This window comes from Populus trichocarpa, chromosome 11 (genome assembly GCF_000002775.5).
Source record: "Populus trichocarpa isolate Nisqually-1 chromosome 11, P.trichocarpa_v4.1, whole genome shotgun sequence".
Classification (NCBI taxonomy): Eukaryota; Viridiplantae; Streptophyta; class Magnoliopsida; order Malpighiales; family Salicaceae; genus Populus; species Populus trichocarpa.
The window spans coordinates 17,740,515-17,764,663 of record NC_037295.2 but is presented as its reverse complement, the minus strand read 5'-3'; the positions used below and the strand labels follow the sequence as shown (position 1 = coordinate 17,764,663).

Here is a 24,149-nt window from a genome sequence, read left to right as displayed (position 1 = left end):
CTGAAGAAAAAAATAATGTTCATAGGCTATAAATATTTCTTGAGCTACCTAGGCAAGAGGTTAAAGATTTTACATTAAAAAATCACATCTATATTCAACAAAAGAACAACCTTGTTCTTAGAATTTAATGCTTTCTAGATTATGTCTTTTTTTTATAACATTACTGACTTTTTTTTTATAGGTATTCAATGACAGTTATCAAGAGATATATATATATATTTTTTTTGAAGAAGAGAGTTATTTGAATAAATATTTGATTAATCCTTAATCCAACCACAAAAAAAACTCTTATTTTTTAGTATATTAGATATTGAAACATTATCGGTTACAAATTAAGTTAGGGATGAACTCGTATGTATTGAAAAGGAAAAGGATAAATTATGCCATCATCCAGCATAAAGCTCAACATTTCATGAAAACAGAAACGTTTTTATTTCAGGTAATATCATAACAGCTAGCATGCATCTTAAAAGGGATCAAGTGATCATATGCCACTTGCTACAAGATTCATCACCTTTTATGGTACAGTGCTTAGTAACCAAAAAAGAAAAAGTTACAAAATGCTTGAGATTTATTCAAAGTAATTAATTGCATGCCATCGATCTCACACACAAAACGAAAAGAAAAGAAAAAAAGAAGAAGAGAGAGGATCGATAAAAGCAGCATGCATCCCAAGCATCTTCTAAACATAGGAACGGTAGTGGAGAAGATGGGATTAAGCAGCAGAAACTTTGAATGAGTCCAAGCGGGAGGCATCTGGAAGTCTTTGTTTCCACATTGTAGTGTAGAATTCTTCGTAGGTGTAATCTTTATAAATCAATGGATGATCATCATCGATCAATTCCTTAGGAGGCCCCATTTGAGTATCATTTGATGGATAGCAATATGAAGCAATGGATAAACGTTCTTTCTCAGAATTGACAATAACTCGATGGAGCAAACTCTTGTATCGGCAATTGCTAAGCCCCTGATAAGAAAAATTAAGATATAAAATTAGCTATGTAGTCCGTCACATGCTTTATCACATACAAGTCTAACCGGTGATTTTTCATGTTTCTTTTTGCCTTGAATGAATAATTCTAAAAGAAAGTAGATATAAAGAGAGTAAATGACCTGAAGCACGTCACCAACATGGACAATCAAGGTGTTAGGAATAGGCTTGACAGGTACCCAGTCACCATCTTGTAGAATTTCAAGCCCAGGCACCTCATCTGGCAGTAGCATGGTGAGTATAGTGGGGTCAGTGTGACCACGAAGTCCAAAAGTGAGCCCAAGATTTGACTTGTCACACGTCGGATAGTAGTTTAGAGAAGCGTATTGTCCATGGTTGTCCAATATCTGGTCTATAGATTTCCTTTCCATGCCTAAGCCCTCGAATACAGCTTCAAGTAGTGTTATCTCTGCCCTTTTAGCAGCTACACAATACTCGGATACAACCTCCCTGTAAACAATAAAATATTATAACTTAGTAATAGCTGAAAAAAGCTACTAAATTAGTCCATCCAGATTTAAAAACACCAGATTGAATTCTTGTTTAATCTTTCCATGAAATATTACCTGTAGGATGGAGGATTTGTAGGCCATAGATTCTCATAATTTTCAATAGGATGACAATGAAATTTCAACGATTCCCTCGAGACGAAGACATTCTGATTATCGTCCTTAAAGCCAGTAGCAAGCCTGATAAGGCTGGTAGGGTCAGGAGAGTATAATTTCATCCTTTCTTCTTCTGGCAGATGGAAGAACTCTCTTGCTTTGCTCATTATGTCATTCAACAATCTCTCTGAAATGCCATGGTTCTTCAGCTGATAATACGACACATTAATTATTAGAACACGAAGTTATTTACACTTCACAATATTTGGTCAGAGGTAAAGATGTTATAGATGCTCAAAGAAAGAGGTACCAAAGATGAATGAAAAAAATATTCGATTACACTTTTTCGGTGCCTTGATTGAACCGAAGACATTGAATTAAGTTAAAACACATTTTCTCAGTGACGTTTTCTATAATAATTTTGATGGTTTCCACATGCAATACACACACACATGTAAGCATAGCTAGGTAACTACCATAAAGCCACCATAGTGTTGGCATGCATGGCCAAGCTGTTTGATGGTGTCAGAGCGGCGAGGACCATGAATGCCTCCCAGGTCGATGATGGGGAGGGTACCCTCCCAGATCTCAAGCCCATAGATATCGGTTTGAACATTGGAAATGGGAATGGTGTTGGTTAGTGGAGTATTTTTGCCCCCTGCGGGTAATGCAAGGTGATCATCGGCTACTACTGCCTTTGTGGGAGCCATGACTAAAATTTGAAATGCAGGGAAATTCTGTGGATATGTGGCTAGTGAGTGTGATGAAGAGAATATGTATGCATACCCCTATTTATAGGAGGAAGCAACCATCGAGGGGGCTACTGTTTTGCTGGCCCCCAACTTGGTGGTGCCAGTCCAGGTGAATTGTCATTTTGTCCACCTTTTGAATTGTTTAGTGGACTCGAAGATAAAAAATTATTTTTGTTGGACTAGAATGAATGCCTTGCAGTTGCCGCAATGGAGGATCTCTTCGCCCTTTGATTATTGCTACAGAACTCAGCGCCGCCCGGTCTTTCAGGTTTGATTTGATCATGAAGATTAAACCGGATAAATTCAATTGATCTGTGAATTAAAACCTTAATGAAATCTAGCCTTAATGAGATATAGTAATTTTTGTTTCTCTCGTAACAACGTTGTTTTATATTGATCCGAATGATGGACAAAGGTTTTATAACTATGTTGTAAGCTTTTCCTCCTAAGCTTCTACAGGAAACTACCTTTTGTGGAATATAATTTTAAAGCCATTATGCCCGAAACGGATCTCCGAAGGCTTTTGATTCGGGCCTTCTTCAAGCCAACAAAAGATTTCACGGAATTGAATTTCTCTTTTCCTTCCATTCAGAGAAGCCTTCGTTTAATCTACACCTACACGTTAATTTGAGGCATACCATTATTTGTAATGGAGAAAAGTCTTGTACTCTTGTTCAGCTATACGCCACCGATCCGGTTTGCCGTCCAGACTATTCAAAAAGGTTGCGGATGGCTAGTTAAGCCCACTCGGAGACTTGTTGCGCATGAAATTCTAAAGTTGCTGAAAGCATCGAAATGATACTTTTTTTGCAAGACTTGTCTATCAAGTAGGTTAACATCTAAAAATATGTTCTCCATTGATCAGGACAACACTATAATTATAAGTTTTATTTGCAATAAACTTTTTTTTTTAAAAAATAGGTTATGTTTTATAATCAGTATTATCCGTAAGTCTGAAATCGTTAATTAAGTGTAAAATTATAAGTTTTATTGTGCAGTAAAAACTTTTGGTGGGTTTTATCCAATTACGTAATTAAGTTCTCAAGTTATTTACCAAGAGATAAAAATGATATTATATATTTAATAACCCCGTGATGAGGAATTTGAATTTTATTACTCTTTTTTTCTTCTAATTAAATTTATAAATATAAGTTTTAATTAAATAATTATGCGTTGAACTTTTATTTTTATTTAAAGAGGTTTATTAAAAAGTTATATAGAATTATTTATTGGACTTTCACTTAATAATTTAAGATTTTAGATTGAACCAAGTTTTAAACAACCAAATAATTAATAATTAAAAGATAATGAGTTTAGAAACTCACCACTATTATTCTCTTTTAATGAGTTAATAAAAACTTTAACTTTAAAATTTTTTATGTAAAGACATGTAAAAAAATAATATAAAACTATTCATTTACCTAATAATATAAATATTTGAGTTAAAATAATTTCTTAACTGTTGATTATCATGTATTAAAACTATGTTTGGATACGCGGTGGAAACCGCATTCTCAAAAATTTTAAATTTTAATTTTACTTAAAATATTTTTTTTCGTTTTCAAATCGTTTTGATGTACTCATGTAAAAAATAATTTTTTAAAAAAGTAAAAACACTTCATGTTGATGTATTTCTAAACACTTTGAACCGGCACCGCTACTACAATCCCAAACAAACTCTAAGATCAAGAAACATTTATCTCAAAAACTCCCCATCTTCTTTGTCAACATCTACAAAGGCTCTAAAAACTCCCCATCTTCTTTGTCAACATCTACAAAGGCTCTATCTTTAATATTTTTTTTCTTGTATGATTTCAAATTACTATATATGATTTTAGTCGAATTTAATTTATTTTGTGTGAATAAATTACATCAACATAAACATTCTCGTTTGTCCAAAAGAAATAAGTAACCAATAATTTGAAGTTGTTGTAGCAATATTCAACCTTATCTTTGAAGCATTGCACAGCAGAAAATTTCATTCTACTATCTGAACAAATCTTTTGAACCGAACCGATAATCAGGTGCATGTAATAATTTGGTCCACGCTAGCTGTCGTATGCTATTGTTTTTTTTTTCCCAAGATGAGATATCACTCAAGTAAAGACGTTTCCATTGATTTTCTGAAATAATGCTCCACGACTAATTAATTATTATGTTCTTCTCTCTGGCGGATATAGTTTGTCAAATTTTAATTATTTGTCTGCTTACTACTCCTATATATGAACTTCATAATTGTGGATAATTAGTGATCAGTTTTAATTTATAATTCCGAGAATTTATGGATTATTATATTCTTGAATCATAAAAAAATATGACGGCTCATGTCTTCACATTCTAGAGGAGTTTTACTATTTAAGCTTTATTAATTACATGTAGGAGACTTATGAGATTATTAAAAAGGAAAGGAACATATTGTCCTCCAAATTGCAGGAATCAAACGCCATCAAAGTAACATTTTCTTCTCCAAATTATGTCATATCGTGCATGTTTTTCAAGATTCAAAATATATAGTAGTTCTAGATATAAGGATGGCGAAAAAATGAAGGGACTGTGGAAAATCCCAAAGGCATTGTATGTCTACATTTGCATGTTTTCTTCATCTTTTAAGCATACTTAATATATTAGGATTATATGGAGTTAAATATATTTAAATATGAGAAATAAAACAAGGAAAAAGCTAGCTAATGGTGTCTCCAAGGCACCCATTAAACATTATCTTAATTTATTTATTGTTGAGGTGTATTAAAAAAGTTGTAAAAAGCAAAGATATTTTTTTATTAAATAGTTTTTATTTATTTTATATGGTAATATGTTTTTGTGTTTAAAATTAATTCAAATTTAGGCTGTTTGTTGGGAAAAAAAGAAGAAAGAAAGAGTCCAAGTAGGTCAAGAAAGTCCAACTGTAAATTTTTATTAAACACAAGTATAAATCCTTAATTGGACTCTATGATCTTTCTTGGAATGGTATAAATATTTTAGATTTTAGTGACTGCCGGCAAAACAAACATGCCGGCGTCGCAGGCTTTTGTTTTTGCTGTGTTTTTCTTCTTCTCAGGCATAGAATTGTCTCCATTCCATGATCCTTAGCTACAAAGTGATGTATTCGTATACATCTAGAGAATGAACTTGGTCAATACACTCTAATAGGAAAACCATTTAGAAAAATCAATTATATTTTAATATATTTGATATTAATACAATTATTTATTAATTATATATAATTCAAGAAATATTATTGAAACCTATTAATTTGAAAAAAAACATGGCTGAAATCAATATTCAAAAGCAATGCTTTCCAATTGTCAATACCTTAGCTTCAAAGTAGTAGTAATTATTTATTACTTATTTTACCATGATCTTCATAGGAATGGATATATATATATATATATATATATATATATATATTAAGGCTCACACAGCCACATTCCAGAGCATAGACAAGTCTCATAATTTAAGTTTCGGTACCTTATAATGTACTGTTAGTGTTGCTAAATTATTATAAAAGATAAGAATATTGACTGGAAACTATGGAAGTCAAAAAATCAAACGCCATCAAAATAATATATTTTCCTCGAAAGGCACACCTTACATGCCTGGTCTTTTCAATTGTCAAAATAGTTCTAGATCAGCCTCCAACGTGTGGCTTAAAACTAATAAAAGTAATTCAAACCCCTTCACTTAATAATTATTATAATTATTAAGTTAAGTAATACTCTTACGTGGGGAAAGTAGCTTCCCCCACACCTTTCACTTATTAATATATTATATTATATTATATTATAGAACTGTTGTTTTTTTTTTTTCGTTTTTTTTATTTATTTGGTTTTTTTAATGAAAATTTTTTTGTTTGATTTAGTTTGTTAATATTAATTTTTTTTTATTTAGTTAACAAATTTTCATGATACGGATCCCGGATTTTGCTTTTTTTTTGTGTTTTTTTTCTTTTAATGAATTTTTTTTAAATTTAGTTTGTTAATTTTAAATTTTATTTTATTTAGTTATCAGACTTTCATGACACGGATCCCGAGTTTGACGGGTTAACCTGGTTTGACGAGTTAACCCTGAATTTTTTTTTCTCTTTTTATTTAGTTTAGTTTGTTAATGTTAAATTTCTTTCTATTTAATTATCAGACTTTCATGACGCGAATCTCAGGTTTGACGAGTTAACCTGGTTTGAAGGGTTAACCCAGTTAATTCAGATATTTTTTCTTTTTCTTCATTAGTTTTTTCTTCCTGTTGGTTTTTTTTCTTTTTTTTTTCTTTTTAATTAATCTATTTAATTATCATACTTTTATGACACGACCTTGCAGCCAGACCCACATCCAAGACTCTTGGGTTCGCTGTTGCAACTAGACTCAATTAAACTTGAGTCATGTAAGTTTAATATTATTATTAATATTATAAATATTATTCTTAGGTCAAGTGTTGCAGCTAGACCAAAGACTTTTGGGTATATCTTTACTGAAAGACCTAACACTCTTAGATCTTAGTATTTTTTTGATGTTTTTTATGCAAGGAAAAAAAATAACCCGTGGCGTATGGCTTTATTTTTTTTTCTTTTCCTTTTTAAGCCTTTTACTGTGGACTGCACAGTGCAGTCCAAAGTAAAAAAGTTGATGCCTTTAGTTTTTTTTTATCTTTTTGTCTTTTTTAATTATTTTTTTAATTTAGTTTTTTAATATTAAATTTTTTCTGTTTAATTATCAGACTTTCATGACATGAATCCCAGGTTTGATGGGTTAACCTAGTTAATTCAGATTTTTTTTCTTTTTCTTCATTAGTTTTTTTCTTCATGTAGGTTTTTTTTCTCTTTGCTTTGTCCTCTTTAATTAATCTTTTTTTTACTTATATAATAATAATTATTATTATATTATATTATAATTATAATTATAACATATACTAAAAGTGCTCAATGTTTCACTGTGCACTGCATAGTGAAACGCTGAACTGTCTTTTTTTTTTTTGTTTTTTTCCTATTTTTATTTAAATCTTTTTCTATTTAGCTATCACACTTTCATGACACGAATCCCAGGTGTGACGGGTTAACCTGATTTGGTGGGTTAATCCAGTTAATTCAGATTGTTTTTCTTTTTCCTCATTGTTTTTGTTTTTCCGATTTCATCTTTTTATATTGTATGCAATCCACGGTGAAAGACTGATGCTTTTATTTTTATTTCTTTTTTCTTTTTATTTCTTTTTATGCCTTTCACGGTGGACTGCACAGTGCAGTCCACGGTGAAAAGGCTGATGCCTTCTTTTTTTTTTCTTTTTAATTAATGTTTTTATTTAGTTTGTTGATATTAAAAATTTTTCTATTTAGTTATCAGACTTTCATGACATGGATCTCAGGTTTGATGGGTTAAACCAGTTAATTCAGATTTTTTTTCTTCATTAGTTTTTTTCTTCCCATTGGTTTTTTTTCTTTGTTTTTTTCTTTTTAATTAATCTATTTAATTATCATACTTTTATGACACGACCTTGCAGCCAGACTCACATCCAAGACTATTGGGTCCGGTATTGCAGCTAGACTCATTTAAACTTGGGTCATGCCAGTTTAATGTTATTATTAATATTATAAATATCACTCTTAAGTCAGGCGTTGCAGCCAAACCCGAGACTATTGGGTATAGCTTTGCAAAAAAACCCAACACATGTAGATCTTAGCGTTTTTTAATAATTTTTATGCAAAAAAATTGACCCGCGGCATCGCGCGGGTCATATAACTAGTAATAATTTTAAAAAAAATCCAAAAGCCCTTCTGTAATTCTTAGTTTAATTCTATATTTTTTTAATGAAAATTCTAGACTTCAAAAAGAATTTGTTAATGTTGATTAAATTGCATTAAATTGAAATAATCATGTTGATTGTGTTAATTATTTATGAAATATTGATTCAAGAGAAGATAATTTCATGTTTTAGTGAACTAGATTCTCTAATGGAATCAACATCTTCATTTAAGTAGAGTCATCATTAATAACACATATGACTCCGTAGAGGGCATGATTTAGGTATATTTGTTTTTATATTTTAAAAGTATTTTTTAAAAAAGTTAATTTTTTTTATTTTTTAGTTTAAATTAATATTTGTTTTGATGTTTTTCAGATGATTTTGATGTGTTGATGTTAAAAATAATTTTTTTAAAAAAATAATAATATTTTGATGTATTTTTGAGTGAAAAACACTTTGAAAAACAACTGTTATTACATTTTCAAACACTTCCTAGTAACAGAGATTGAAATTTCTTGAAGAAGAATGAGACACAAAATAATAAATTTTTTTAATATAATCTCAATTAATCATGAAGAATGATTATTGAATAATCACTCATCAAATTCAAAAATCACTTTCCACTTATTACTTGCTATACATCTACCTGTAGAGTTTCATATTTTTTTTATTTTTTTTATTTGGACAACTTTGCCATTTTTTGATAGACCACAATACCAATTGAATTTGGCCGTGATGTAAGAGATAATGAAAGATAATTCAAAGTATCGTTGGAAATTAAAAGCTAAATTTTCAATGTCGATTGAATTGACTATGCAAATTTTACATTTGGTTTTACGTTTTCCTGTGCATTTTCCATGCAAATGTATACTAGAAATTAAACATGTTGATTGTGTTAATTATTTATGAAATATTGATTTAAGGGAAAATAATTTCATGTTTTAGTGATCTAGATTCTCTAATAGAATCATCTATCTTTATTTTCATGTTTATTAATACTAGAGTTAAAAATATTAACCGCGATATTTACTAACTCAAAAGTTAAAATAATTGAGGGTTGAATTCTTTAATGAACTCTACAATGATTAAAAATTAGCTTTTTTCCTTTTATTAAAAAAAAACTTTGTGATTGTTCTTTTAAGAAAATATAAAAAATGATGGATTTTTTATATATATATATATAGATCTAATAGCCATTTTATTTGGATGAATTTGTTGATGGGCTGTCTAAACATGTTATAAAACTCATAGTTTTTAGACCCGGCCCGGTTCAAGGCCTGGATCACTGGGTCGTCCGGGTTAATTTTTTTTAAAATCAAAACGACGTCGTTTCAGTAAAAAAAACAAAAGTCAACGGGTTGCAACCTGGTTTTTGACCGGGTCTTGCCGGGTCAACGGGGTCATCGGGTTTTTCTTTCCTCTATTTTTTCTTCAACCCGACTCAGTTCCAGCCCCAGGTCGACCCGCCGGGCCGGGCCGGTTTCTAAATTATAATAAAACCTATATAAAGTATTTTTTACTAAAAAAAAAAATGTATAAAACAATGCTAACCATGCAAAAAAATTTTTTATATATTTCTTTTGTTTGTTGTTTGTTCTAACACACACGCTAAGAGTTAACACAGACCCTTTATTTTACTAATTAAAACACACCCTACAATTATAAATATTTATAGAACATTATCAAACACAATTAAACAAATCGTCTTCTGGATAAAAAACCAAATGGTCGGAATATGATGGAAGAACCGCTGGAACTCATAGAAGTGCAAGAGCTGTGGCGGCACGTGGGCTTCAGACGCCATCACCACTGCCTGTACGTGAATCCACGCGTTGCTGCCGGTAATAGGGGGAAATTAGTGGGATCTAAAACAGCTCTTCATCCTCTTTCTTTTTATGCTATCTATGAATTTCACCATCACCTGCAAATCCAAATAATTAACATAAACAGTCAGTTTTAATTTTTTTTTTCTCTCTCTCCGCTGCTTCTTCTGTCTTCTGGTTTAGCTGTTTTTCATCACTGCCATAGAAGGAGCAGAACCTGGTCGATTGGAGTGGCGATTTAGTTCAAACTTCTCGCTGCTGCCGTGTGGCTGGAGCGGGGCTGTTTCTTTTGGTGGTTGGCGAAGGAAAGAAGAGACAATAGCGTGACAGTTGGAGGACAATGTGGGTTAGCTTGGTTCATGATGATGGGGACTGGTTTGGGTTGCTGGTGCTGCTGGAGTGGGACATCTGCTGGAGGTTGAAGGGTCTCTTCGGGTTAATGGGTCTTTGTTCTTTCAGGTGGAGGAGATAGAGGCATTGTTGTTGTTGTTGTTCAGTGTTGGTGAAGATGAGTTTTTTTAGCTGATGGTTGGTGTGAATGAGGTGTCGCTGGCTGCTGGTCGTGGGGTGGAGCTGCTGGTGTTGGTGGGTCAATTTGTGGTGGCTTCTGGTGGATGATCTGGTTTGGTAACGTGGTGGAGAAGAATGGATGGTTAGTGGTGGCTGGCGGTGCCGCCACAGGGAAGAGAGGAACGGGTGGAAGCTGCTGTGTTACCGTGTGGTGGGATGGGAAGTAATAAAAAATCCAAGTAGCTTGTATTTGATAACAAGGTTTATATGATGGATAAGTGTTTAATTTTTTGATTTCAGTAATTTGATTTATTTATATCTGCAAAAAAAATAAAAATTAAATTGAATTATGACACTTAAATTATTGTTTTAAGTTAAATATATTTTTTACAAATTCAAATGGGTTATTGGTTTATGTGGCAATTTTTACATATTTTATTTTAAATTTGGTTTAGATAAAAAGTAAATTTAGATAAGAATTCAGATTAAGAGATTTGATTGATTAAATTTAATTTTATGACAATATCATATAATTTCATGTAACATGAACATTCATTAAAAAAAAAAATTATTCAATTTTTTTATTCATACTACAGTATAGCTTGCCGTGTAAATTAGTTATTTACTAAAAACAACTAAAAGATATTTATTATTCAGCAAAACTGCTACATGTTCTCTTATTATACAAGTGCATATGCTATCTCAGAAGCTGAGGGTCAGGCAGTAGAACACTTGAACGAGTCCAAACGCGTATCAGTAAAAGTTATTACTTTCCACATTTGCTCACTGAATTCTTTAAACGTGAAATCTTTATAGACAGCAGGATGATCATTGTCTATCAACTTCTTAGGAGGTCCAATCATGGCATCAGATGATGGATAGCAATACGAGGCGATGGACATACGCTCCTTCTCACAATTCACCATAGCTTGATGGAGCAAACTCTTGAATTTATGATTGCTAATTGCCTGATACAAAAGAAACACAAGAGAAAAAAGTAATTATCACAACAAGGAGAGCAAGACGTAGCATGCTAGTATTTTTACCTACAAACATACAGTGAGAAATCCAAGGCTGTAGAATTGGAAGGTCTGACTGTAGTTTTTCTTATTCAAGGAGAAGCATTTCGTAAAAGTACCCAGAAAATAACTAGTTCAGGGGAAGTTTGGGATTTTCGAAGATTTTGGGAAGCCGCATATACACTTTGAAAATCGAGAAATTTTATGGTTTTCACTGAATAACCACTCATGTTTATTGTATAAACACCATAAAATTGATATGAAAAGGCTTATGACATGTACATGGTACCTTCATTTATTAATGTTAAAATCAAATATTTTGTTGTGTTTTTCTACACAGTCAAGTGTCATATAGAAAGTCATTAACCCAATTTGGTGGTCCAGAAGTCTATATTAAATACTACAATTAATTGTAGTTTCCCTGAATAGGGCTTGGACTGTCAATAGCAATTAAGGAAACCTAGCTTAAGAGTACTATATATATATGAAAAGATATAAATGATCACCTGCAGCAGATCTCCAACATGGACAACCACTGTGCCTGGAATGGGATTGACATCCATCCATTTGTCCTCACTTAGAACCTGAAGTCCAGGCACATCATCTTGCAATAGAATAGTTATTATAGTTGGATCAGTATGCGCACGCACTCCATAAGTAAGCTCGAGATCTGATTGTTCACAAGCTCCGTAGTAGTTCAAAGATGCATAATGTCCACCCAATTTCTTCTCTATATAATCTCTTTCCAGGCCTAAGCTCTCTGATATTGCACCAAGTAGTGTTATCTCCACCCTCCTCACATTTGTCAAATACTCGGCGGCATACTTCCTGTCAGCAATCAAATGTTAACACACATGCAGCACCAAACAATCTAATTCCTATTACTATAAAATCTCCAATGGGCTGGTGCAAGGGGCATCGGTGCCTGCCAAGACTATCTTATCTACACCCTCCATGACTCACGCGTGTCAGGGGTTTGTCGAAGAACCGGATGGGACAATTATGACAAAGGAATTTTTATAGAAAAAGATTATAATAACGTGTGCTAGCTTTTGTTTACCTGAAGGAAGGAGGATTTGTTGGCCACTTATTCACGTAATTTTCAACAGGGTGGCAATGGAACTTCAAAGATTCCCTTGCTACAAAGACATTTGCAACCTCATCTTTATAAGCATTCATTAGCCTGATGTCACTGTTAGGGTCAGGAGTGTAGAATTTCATTCTTTCTTCCTTTGGCAGATGAAAGAATTCTCTTGTTGTGTCGAATATGTTGCTAACCGCTGTCCTTGGAATTCCATGATTCTTCACCTGACAAGGAGGAAAAACAATAGAGTTGTTAGAACTAGCTAGATTTCAAGCATATACAAAGAGAATATAGTACACCAAACTACAACCACTGCTAAAATAAAAAATTAACAGCAAGAACAGTAGCATGCTGCGAGAGGCAAAGTTGATGCTAAAGGTCATCAGAAACAACTGCCAGACACTGTATGTCTTCCCATGAAAATTCCATATAAGAGGACCACTATATTACTCTGGAAGATAGCAGATTTTGCATAATTTCTTTTCCCATAAGTAATCCAGAAGAGGATTTATTTTGCTTTGTTTTAATTTGGTAATTTTCAAGAATTATTTTCTTTCATTTTCTGTTTAACCCTTCTTGTAATCTGTCCATAGTTGTACTATTATGGCTTTTTCTGTACTATGTCCACAAGGTATTCGATAGCTGGCCTATGTGGACCTGCGCTGTTACTTTGCTGTGTATTTGCAATGGAGTCTTGTCTTTTACATGTGTGGTTCCTTATCTTCTCCACTTTCCTAGTTCTGGGCAGATGTCATGGTGCTATAACCAGTTTTCAAGAAAATGATTCCTTCCATTCATGAAAAACCAGCACCACCATATACCATTTAGCACAACTAGCATCGAGTATAAACTCCAACAGAAAAATTTTCAAAAGAAAGAAAGAAAAAAAAAGCTCCTACCGCAAAGAAACCTCTGTGCTGGCATGCCTGGCCAAGTTGTTTGACAATATCGGAGCGGCGAGGACCATGAAGGGCTTCCAGGTCAATGATGGGGATGGAGCTATCAGATACCTGAGCCTCAGGGAGGGTTGGAAGATTGGAAATGGGATCCTTATAGGTGTGTGGAAGATGCTTGGCTCCTGGCAAAGCAAGGAGGCCTTCAGCTACTTGCAACATAGTGGCCGACATGATTAGAAGAATTAATAGTAGTGGTAGCAAGAATGAGTATTGTGGTCTAAGTGGGGGAGTTTGTATCCGTATTTATAGAAGGAAATCGACAGCCATCGCTCTTCACATGGCACAATTTTAATCTTTCCTTATTTGATAAATATCTAATAACTTATTTGTTTTTATATTTTAAAAGTATTTTTAAAAAAAATTAAATTATATCCTTTTTACTTCAGATTAATTTTTTTTTTATTTCTAAGTTGTTTTGATGTGTTGATATCAAAAATAATATTTTTTAAAAAACATTATTTTAATACATTTCTGATCGAAAAATACTTTGAAAAATAATTATTACTACACTCCCAAACACCCTTTAAATACCATATCATAGTTTTGAAGAATAATTTTAATAACTCCGAGGTTGACTCGTGCAAGGCTCGGGTTACAGGTCGGGAGGGATCAATTAAAAAAATTAAAATTACATTATTGTTTGGTTTTGACTGAGTCATCGAGTTAACTCAAGTTTTTGATTGAATTGACAGAGTTTTTTATTATATTTTATTTTTTCTTTAATCCAAACCAGTCTAGATTTTAGATTAATCAAATTCTGAATAAACATATTAGGGTTGTGAAGTTGTTTGAGTTTTAAAAATATTTGAAGAAAATATTTGAGATAGAGGTGTGGTGAGATGTGATTTTTTTTAATGCACAATCAATTTAATAAAAAAAATTATCATAAAAAACAAGTTTTTTTTTTTGTGTGTGGATATAAAAAAAACAAATCATGTATCGCCACACCTCATTCCAAACCCACAAACTTGATAAACATAGTGTTTGGTGGGGCTGATGAACAATAACTTGTGTGCGGGTGCCAAATTGGTGGTGCCACCGTGCTAGTCAAACAAAGAATTTTTGGAATTTTGGACTTCTATGTTAGTGAAAATGATTTTAATGATATAAAAGAGTATTTGAGGTTTGATGAAAGGTAGTTGGGATTTTTTGTATTAGAAAATAAGGAATATTTATTAACTAATTTATATATATTAATTATGACTAATATCTCAATTGGATAAGAAGAATTTAGAGAGTTTGGTGCGTTGAATATTAGAAGTTTTATCCTTGTTTAAATCTATAATTCTCGTAAATTTAAGATTTCTCAATCCCACCTCCAATCTACTTTACCATATTTCACCATATTTTTGAATTCAATGGTTTCGATAAATCCTTTATGATAATTCGTCTTTCACCATATCTCAAATTCCTTGTAACATTTGTTTTTGTAGTTTAAGGTTGTGTTTGATTATATTTTAAAAAATATAATTAAATTTTTTTATTTTAAATTATTTTTTTGTATTTTTAAATTTTTTAATATGCTAATATCGAATATATATATTTTTTAAAATAATAATAATAAATATTATTTTAATATATTTATAAATAAAAAATATTTGAAAAATTAATTTATGTCACTATATCAAACACTTTGAACATAAGCAGGAGAATACCTCAAAATACAGTAATGGTTGGGTACATGTGAAGTATAATAAACAAAGAATATTTAATCTAGTCAAAGTAAAGAAAAACACAACCTCTGCGTTCGGGAGCTAGCCAATTTCGACTGCTATACTCCGATCCTTTTTTGTCCTTGCGTTAATTTAATGTCTTGAAGTAAGAGATTTCTAGGAAAGAGAGATGGCAGAAAGGAATCATATAACCAACCCAACCTAATACTAAGAGTTTGGTAAGAAATATGCACATGAAAGAACTATACAATTGTTTTATTCAATATACACTTTTTTATAAATATATCTATAAATATATATTTATCTTAAAAAAATTCATATAAACAAAGCTTTATCTTTTCAGATCTAAGATCTATCAAAGTCATGAAACTAGAATTCATCTTTTCAAAACTGATCTCTCTGGACTTCAAGTCTAACACAATATAAATATAATACAAGACTTAAATAAAGTTTAAAGAATATTTAAGTCTAAAACATATTCATTATCCTCATCACCTATATAAATACTATATTAACTTAAACTTTATAGTATTTTTTTTTTTTGCAGGTGTCGCCAAACCCATCGAGTCTTTCAGATCTAGTTTTGTTAGCCTATAAAAAACATCCCTAATGTTTTTACAGAAGATATTTCCCAGTCTCATCAAATACAATGCATCAATGGAAGCCTTCACTTTCATTGATCCAAAAACATTTGCTAATGTTGTCATTTATGGCTCATAGACAAATAGCAGAGTAGAGTGGAGCGGAATGTACCGAGCAAAGCGAAGCGAAACGACATAGATTTGTTTGAGTGAAGTGAAGTAGAGCGATATAGTAAAGAGGTATTAGAAAAAAACTATTAATACTTCTTGGACGGCTAGGTTTTCTTGGGCGATTTAGGATCTACTATAAATACATATTATGTAACCGTATTTCGATATAGTGAAAATAAAAACTTTTCACTCCTATAAATATAGATAAATTACCTAACAAAGTTTTAAATTTTATGTTTTTTCTTGTTTATCTCAATAATTGCTGCATATTTTTGACAACAAATGGAACCCTTCATTTTCATTGATCCAAAAACATTTGCTAAAAGTTTTCCATTATGATTGAAAATATGGTAGCTAGCTAGCTGTCTGTTTATGCAAATATTTTTATATTATAGTCAAACTTTGAATCAACTATTAAATCTACCATATAATTGAGGAATTTAAAAGGAAGCTTCTTCTTTTATCCTTTTTTCTTCCATGCATGTGATTTAATCATTTCAGAGTACAATCATGAATTACTAATCAATCATATTTTCAAACAAGTATTGTTTATTTCGAATGTGATATAATTATAATTGTTAAACTATGAAGTCAAAGTAAACAACAAATTGGTCATAAATCGGACAGTGAAACAAATAGTGTTCATTTTAGCAATAAATTATATTGATTCATGAGAGAAACCATAACGATTCATTAAGATATTTAATTATATTGTTTCTCACTATGTAGTCTCCGTGTTTGTTTGTTTAAAAGCTGTTTAGCATGAAAAAAATATTGTATTAATATTTTTTTTAATGATTTTGATGTCATGATATAAAAAATAAAAAGAAATTATTTCAATATATTTTTAAATTAAAAATATTTTTAAACATGAAAAAAAAAATGCAGTCATATACTTCCAAAGATGATAGCCGTTGTCCGACAGAGTATCGAAGATATAAATTCTTGTTTTTATCTTTTTCGAAGGTATTTTGTTTTTTAGTGCAACCCAGAATTCCTTAGGTTTGACTTGGATAGGGAAGAAACAAGGAAAATAAATTAGGAGTTCGCTGGCATTAGTGCTATCCGATCTTTTCAGCAAGTTTAAATTTATATATTTCCTTTATAGCAAAAATAAAAAGAAGAATTAAACAGTCGCAGTTATACAACAACGCAACGTTTATTCCATTTACGGCCTCTCTTTTTCTTCTCTGAACACAAGTTTGAGAATTTAAACCACGTGGTAGTACAACATTGAAAATGGTACCATGCAAGAAGAACCAAGAGAGGGGGAAAAACAAGCAAAGTGATCGGAATCCCAGGTCGGCCCAAATCATTGGCGAGCTACGACTTGATCCAATCCGAATTTTAGAAGATATGTTTCTCTAATGAAAATAATTAAGTTTATCATAATAGATCAATCAGAGATTATGGTTTTAAGAAAACAAATTAGATTAGTTAAGATTATTAGATAGAAAAACCTAATAAACTATGAAGGGTTTTTTTTATATAGAAAAAAACTAGGTATTATATGAAAAAAATGATGAATAATGTTGAACTTTGAATCACGTATTAATATTTGTATATATTTTGATAATAATAATTAGTGCTCTATGTATAAATCTTTATATTTTACTTGATAACATAATTAAAATGAATCTATATACTTTATATTGCATGCATTATAGGATGGATACATGATTTGATAAAATCAAAATCAATTGATTCAAGATTCACCAGGTTTAAAACTGTCAAAACTGATATTTTGTATAAATCGATCTACCGCTTGTTTATCAGAGATGAACACCTAAAAGTATGTAGGAATCGGTCGACTAATTAGCTTAACCAATCTGAACTGGCGGATCATTTAAGCTGTCAGTTGGGTCCCAACACTAGAAACGACTAGTTTCTTTTGGAAACTTATAAATAGCTCTCATTCTTGCAAAAAAATACAAGAGCATTATGAACATTGACGTGCTGCTCAAAAGAAACTGAGCACATTGCGGGGCTGTGTGGCTGAAAGAGAAGCATAGCTGACACTTGACGTGCTGCTCAAAAGATCGTTGAGGAGGCCATTGTCCACCAGCAGCAGGTTGTCTGGGCTGTTGCCAATGACTCTGCTTCCAGTTCGTGGGAGCAGAGGAATGAGAGCCACGAAAATCAGACCTGTCATGGCTGCTATACCTGTTGTTATTGGAGCGTCAGCCGCTACGGGAACGACCTCTATTACGGCCAAAATTGAAGCTGGTCTGCTGCTGGGCAAGATGAGCAGAGGACAACAGAGATGGTGTGGGCAGCAGAGGTGGATTTGCAGCCAAGGAGAGAAGAGAAGACTTATGCAGAAACTCATGAGTAAGAAGATGGCTGTGAAGGTCCGCATATGACAGCAGTTTTGCCTTGGTCACGAGACTAGTTACCAAGTCTTTAAACTCACCATGAAGGCCACAAAATATATAGAGGTTGAAGTCTTCAAGAGAGAGAGGCCGATCAGCAGCAGCCAATTCATCAAATAATGACTTGGCGTGCTGCAATTATGTAGTAACCGAAGCATCTCCTTACTGAAGATCTTGAAAAGACCCACAGAGTTGCATAATGCGAGAATTCGATGGAGAGGCGAGCGCTTTCTCAAGAGTGCGCCGAACACAAGAAGAAGTTAGACAATCTACCACAAGATGTAGGACGTCCATGGAGAGAGAGGAGAGTAATGCGTTTAAAATAAGCTGATCCTGTTGCTTCCAACGGAGAAAAGAGGGGTTGATTGCCGAAGAAAAACCATCCAAACAGTCAGAATCATGAGAGGGAGGACACGACACTGAGCCATTAACAAAGTGGAAAACACATTGACCAAGAAGATATGACTTCATCTGCATTCGCCAATAAAGATAGTTGGTGGTCGTAAGCTTCAATGAGACCACTTGATGAGTGTTGGACAATGCAACAATATCCGGAGTCGTTGTCCCCATGATGTGAAGAGGAACGCCAAAAACATGGGAGAAAGAACCATGGTTCTGCTCTGCAGGTTGGGGCTCCTGCTGCTGGTGGGAGAAGGAACCAGTGGCAGCAGCTTCTGAGTGGCTGGCTGGCTGGGCTGCACCACCGTTTTGGTGGGGGGAGTAGGCGGCAGCAGCAACAGAGTCCATTTAGGAGAGGGAGAGAGGAGGCCGGCTGCAAGGAGGGAAATGAGAAGAAGAGTTCTGACGACAAAAGACTCTAATACCAAGTTGAGAATAATTGAGAGGCTTAACCTATTGGTTAGCCAACCTTTTCTATATATATGTGTAGGGCAATATACAATAGTAATGGTGAAGTTACAACACAAGAGTATAACTACAATATTTTCTATATAGTATGCCTACAGTATTTCCTATATATATACATTAATAGGCCTTTATGGTTCCCAAGATCAGAAGGGTATTGAGAAGCAACAAAAAATGATCCTACTCATGTAGAGATTTATTGGTGAGAAAAAAAAAAGGTCCACATGTATAATTCAAAGACTACATGGGTAAAGATTTTTTTTTTTTTTATCTTAACATCATTGTGTCCTCCTTTCAACATCATTTAATTATTACCAAATAATTTTTTTCTTAGAATAGATCCCATGTAGAGACGGTGCCTATATGTATTGTGAAAGTATGAATAAATTAGTGAATCTAAAAGATCACACTAAGCTATTAGGAATTCCATTGAAACTCAATAGATCAAAAGAGATCACTAAGATATTAGGGTTCTAAAACAACCCAAGGATCAAAATTAATCACTTAATAAGGTTTTAAGTTAACCAATGTATCAAGATAGATTTAATTACAATTTTTAGAAAACAAAAAATAATAAACTACAAATGTTTTTAATTGAGAAAATATGAGAAAACTATGTACCACGCTAAGAAAACTACAAATATCAGAAGTTAGCCTGCTGACTCGAAAGCTGCCATTGTAGAATTCTTTTATTTTCTTTCCTTGCTTTTTTCTCAAGTCCAACTTACAAGTCATTGCATTACCTCTCATCGTGCTTTATTATTATTATTATTTATTATTATTATTATTATTATTATACATTGGCATATCAGGATGACACCTCTATGTTCTAATATTAACATAAAAAAGTCTGATATTCTATAATTGGATATTCATTATCGAAGTACTATTTATTATTAAATATAAAAAGGTAATATATAATATTAGTATTGAATTAAATATTCATATTCAAACAAAAACATTAACTATAAAAAAAACTCATCCAATCCATCGGTTTAGGTGACTATTAATTTATTGGATTATAGTTTAATTACCATCCCTGCTGTTATTATTATATTATTTTAATTTCTCCAAACTTTTAAGGTCCCTCTCCAGCTTGGTAAGTTTGGTCAATGTTGACTTGATAGGTTTGTTTATTTCTATTCCTTATGAATTAGGCCATGTGCATGGGTTACGTTGTTTTCTTCCTATTTGGGTGTTAGGTAACAAAGTGTAGACTATTTTATCAAATTGTTTTTTTTATTTTATAATATATTAAAATAATTTTTTTTTATTTTATTTTATTTTTGACATTAACATATTAAAATAATCAAAAATACAAAAAAATATTAATTTAATATTTTTTTCCATGTAAAACACATTTTTTAAACACACATTTTCTAGGCACTCATTAATTAATCATATCTTTAATAAATCAAACTTGTATTGGATCTTTAATATTTTCTTAATTTTCACTATTGTTTTGTTCATATGAAATCTTAATTACGAATCCATAGAATTTGTGAATTAATTAATGGGTGAACGGAGTACGATGGTGGCTATATATATTCAGTCTTGGGAGGGTGTCTTAAAGGCCCTAATGTTTCTATACTTTAGAAAAGTTGTACGAAATCTAATATGAGTTTTTTTTTGGTTTCTAGCGTTCTAAAAAATTAGCATAGTTTAAAGAGTAATAATTTATTGATTATAAGTGTCAACACATGATTTAATTAAGAGATTGGAGAGAGGATAGAGAGGATAAAGAGAAAAAAAACAAAAGAAAGAAAGAAAAAGACATCGGATGCATATCGGATTGAAACTTTGATGATAATACTTCCAGTACCGTTGAAAAGATTTTGATGAGACAAATCCAACGATATTATGAAATGTCACCAACAGTAATTGGAATGAGTCACACGAGCGGCTCATAAAACAAGTGAGCCCCAACATCTTTGGACTGTTTGTGTGGCTCACTCCGCTCATCATGTGTGATTTTTTTTTGTGTTGTTTGACTCGTTTCGTCGAAATCTTTCCAACGGTATTAATGATATCATCATTGAAGTTTTGATGTATGTACAAGATTATTTTTTTTCTCTCTCCTCTCCTCCTTCTCAGCTCCTCCTTGGAATATAATCATACTACCAAAAGGAAAAAAAAATCATTTTTAAAAGATAAGAAATATTTTTTTAAAATGAAGAAAAAAACCCTAGGAACATTAAAAAAGATTAAATGGCCAATAAAAAATATAAAAATAACATAGAAAACTACATAAAAGTTTTAAAAAAGTTGCCCGGCAAATTAACTCTGCTAGGTAGACTTAAAATCTTGGTGCTTTTTTCTGTCTTCATAACAGCATGATGAAAACAATTTAGGCCCTCCATGAGTTACGACTTGTCTCTTTGTCCCATCCTATAGTTCTTGTGTCTTGACTAGTTTTGTTCCAAACGGAGACTGTAGGATTTTTTTTTCAGGCTGGAAAATAAACTGAGCTATTATTTTCAAGTATTTGGGCTAGCATCTAAAGTTGAACTTCTTTTTTGCCTGCTTGACTTTTCAAGAACATCGTACAGAAAGGGTACTACAATCCAACAGGATATCTCATGGCTTTTTATTTTTTTAAGGGACTATGAGGCCACGTTATACTCAAGATTAACGAGGAACATAAAAGCTATCAACATTTGGTGGCGCCGTGCGGAGTAGTCTGAATAAATATAGGTCTTGCATGATCAACTGATAAAAGCATTGCATCGAGTAGGAAAATTGAAAGAAGAAGCTATAGTAATTATTGCTGATCATCTCTTGAACCCGACCCAAAAATTAGAAGATGGATAGCAATGTGAAAGCCAACATCCCTAGGAACATCATCTTTCAACACTACAATCCAATTAAGTTATCCAAGATTGAGATTTAATATTAATATATATTTCAGTAATTTTTTCTGCAAAACATTGTTATATTGTGCATGTGGCACATATGCATAGAATTAAAAAGAATAAATAACAGATATCGTTAGCAGGACCAAGATGTAAAATGTGTTAGACCGATTGATAAAACCTTTGTCTGGAGTTAGCTTAGTGAGATTAGTGTTATTAAACTCTGTTTGATTTGATAGGTTAATTTAGTGATCTGATAACTCGGTATCTTGTCCAAGCTAGGTTATAAATTAAATTAGATAGGAGTTAATCCAATATAATCTAATAAAAATAAATTTATTTTTATTTTTTTAAAATAATATCATTTTAACTTACTAAAATGATATTGTTTTGGATTTACTTAAGCAACCCACCCAACTTATAACCGTGCCTCAGATTAAGTCATGAGTGAGGTTGAGTTTAGTACCTTCGGTCAAGAATGAGGATGCAAGTCATTTTCCTTTCTTAAAAACAGTATATAGGTTAGAGAGTAAATGTGAAAAGGAATAAATATTGAATAAGATGGAGTTCTAGATTCAAGGTGGAGTTCTAGTGTCAATTATTCATAGTTGATTCATTACTCTGATCCCAAAAATTGCTGGAGCTAATATGCTTAAGGATTTTAGACCCATTAGCCTTCTTGGATGTCATTACAAAATTATTTTCAAGATTCTTGCTAATAGTTTAAAGAGTGTCGTCCTTAAGGGGCGTAGCGTGATGACAAAGGGCTTGAGATCTGCACAGCAGGTCTCGAATTCGAGTCAGGGCGTGCACCTCTTGTAAGAACCTGGAACAGCCGGAGTTTTACTCGCTTATCTAGGCCATAAAATATGCTTTTCGAGGGTGGGTTTTCTCGAATCCAAAAAAAAGTTTAAAGAGTGTCCTGCCTGGACTTATTTGAGAATGTCAGAATGGTTTCATTAAGGGAAGACAAATATTAGACAGCGTTCTTATTGCTAATGAGTCATCAGTACTCTTTTGAACAAATATAAAAAGAAGGGTTTCCTGTTTAAGCTGGATTTCCATAAAGCATTTGATTTAGTTGTTCGAGAATATGTTGATGAAGTACTAGAAAAATCCAGACTTTGGTAGTCTTTTCTTCCTAATCCTTACCAGGCTTTGTGTGTTTGTTAAAGCATTATACTCAGATTTTCCTTATTGTGCAACTGATCTTCTGTTTTCTGTGATGGTTTGATTAAAAAGATAAACTGTTAGAAATCTCAGCTTCTTATTTTGTGGTCAGCTCTTTGAGCTTTCTACTGTTAAATGGAACGTTAATGGTTCCTTTTCTGGAAAACCTGGTCCAACACGTACAGGTGGAGTCTTACGCGACCACATGGGATTGGTTATGGGTGTGTTTTCTATTTCAGTTGGGATCAAAGACTCCAATGAAGCAGAGTTGATAGCGGTGGCAAAGGCATTAGAATTATCATCTTTGAGAGGTGATTTGTCCAACAAGAAAATTATTGTTGAGTCTGATTCTTCTAGTGTTGTAAGCTGGATGAGAAAACCATCCTCTAGGCCTTGGTATTTCCATGAGTTGTTCATCCTTGCTGCTCGTTTCTCTTTGACCTTGGGTGCTGTGTTTTCCTCTCATGTCCTGTGTGAGGCTAACCACTTTGCGGATGGCCTTGCTAAACAAGCATCCCATGGATGTGATCTAAAATATCCAGGGACTGTGTCTTATGGGACTTTCTATGTATCATGTCTTTTGCTATATAGCTTCAGTTTTCTGTTCTGAAAGGAGCTAGAGACGAGTATTAGAGTTTGTGTTAGGGAAATGATGTCTGCTGGTCATTCATTGGGCAAGTTTGTTGGCCTGGGTTCCTTCATTTCTTCCGTGTATCTGTTTTTCATGGTTGATGTGCTAATATCAAACAATTATTATGTTGAAAGACACTGTCATTTCCCTTTCGGCCTGTGTCCACCATATATACCTATACATTAATATTTTAGAGAAGAAATATCAATCCATCATCATATCTCCTTGTTTGATATTCCACCAATATCTATTAATGCTTGTAGATCTCATACTGACACAGCAATGGAGGTTTAGTTTTTCAACGAGGTAGATGCAAGAGAGTGGAGGTTGAGAAAGTGCGAGTTTATGTCATTTTTAGTGGAGGT

At 32.5% G+C, this 24,149-nt stretch overlaps 2 protein-coding genes and 1 long non-coding RNA gene across 3 annotated transcripts; 1 reads left to right on the top strand and 2 right to left on the bottom strand.

Annotated features, from left to right (window-relative positions):
* Positions 1–408: 408 nt before the first annotated feature.
* Positions 409–2,355, bottom strand: LOC18103454 (protein DMR6-LIKE OXYGENASE 1). Its single transcript, XM_006377821.3, has 4 exons — positions 2,073–2,355; positions 1,558–1,805; positions 1,114–1,441; positions 409–967 (listed from the first exon to the last, which is right to left on the bottom strand). The coding sequence occupies exons 1-4, from the start codon at positions 2,304–2,306 to the stop codon at positions 716–718; spliced, it is 1,062 nt and encodes a 353-aa protein (XP_006377883.2). The 5' UTR covers positions 2,307–2,355; the 3' UTR covers positions 409–715.
* A 7,318-nt stretch (positions 2,356–9,673) lies between these two features.
* Positions 9,674–10,772, top strand: LOC112329136 (uncharacterized). Its single transcript, XR_002984613.2, has 2 exons — positions 9,674–9,919; positions 10,085–10,772. It is a non-coding gene; the product is annotated as an uncharacterized LOC112329136 (long non-coding RNA).
* Positions 10,773–10,944: 172 nt separating this feature from the next.
* Positions 10,945–13,696, bottom strand: LOC7455022 (protein DMR6-LIKE OXYGENASE 1). The gene is made up of 4 exons (XM_002317012.4): positions 13,414–13,696; positions 12,491–12,738; positions 11,937–12,258; positions 10,945–11,379 (listed from the first exon to the last, which is right to left on the bottom strand). Exons 1-4 carry the CDS (start codon positions 13,639–13,641, stop codon positions 11,128–11,130), a joined length of 1,050 nt encoding a protein of 349 aa, XP_002317048.2. The 5' UTR covers positions 13,642–13,696; the 3' UTR covers positions 10,945–11,127.
* Between the last annotated feature and the right edge of the window lie 10,453 nt (positions 13,697–24,149).

What these genes read in the sequence shown, in the direction of transcription:
- LOC18103454 (XM_006377821.3), bottom strand. Translation starts at nt 2,306, where the DNA reads ATGGCTCCCACAAAGGCAGTAGTAGCCGATGATCACCTTGCATTACCC. An exon ending in AACACTATGGTGGCTTTATG is followed by an intron (nt 1,806 to 2,072) that starts GTAGTTACCTAG and finishes TCGTATTATCAG; the next exon opens with CTGAAGAACCATGGCATTTC. An exon ending in ATGTTGGTGACGTGCTTCAG is followed by an intron (nt 968 to 1,113) that starts GTCATTTACTCT and finishes TTTTCTTATCAG; the next exon opens with GGGCTTAGCAATTGCCGATA.
- LOC7455022 (XM_002317012.4), bottom strand. Translation starts at nt 13,641, where the DNA reads ATGTCGGCCACTATGTTGCAAGTAGCTGAAGGCCTCCTTGCTTTGCCA. An exon ending in AGCACAGAGGTTTCTTTGCG is followed by an intron (nt 12,739 to 13,413) that starts GTAGGAGCTTTT and finishes CCTCCTTGTCAG; the next exon opens with GTGAAGAATCATGGAATTCC. An exon ending in ACAAATCCTCCTTCCTTCAG is followed by an intron (nt 12,259 to 12,490) that starts GTAAACAAAAGC and finishes GATTGCTGACAG; the next exon opens with GAAGTATGCCGCCGAGTATT.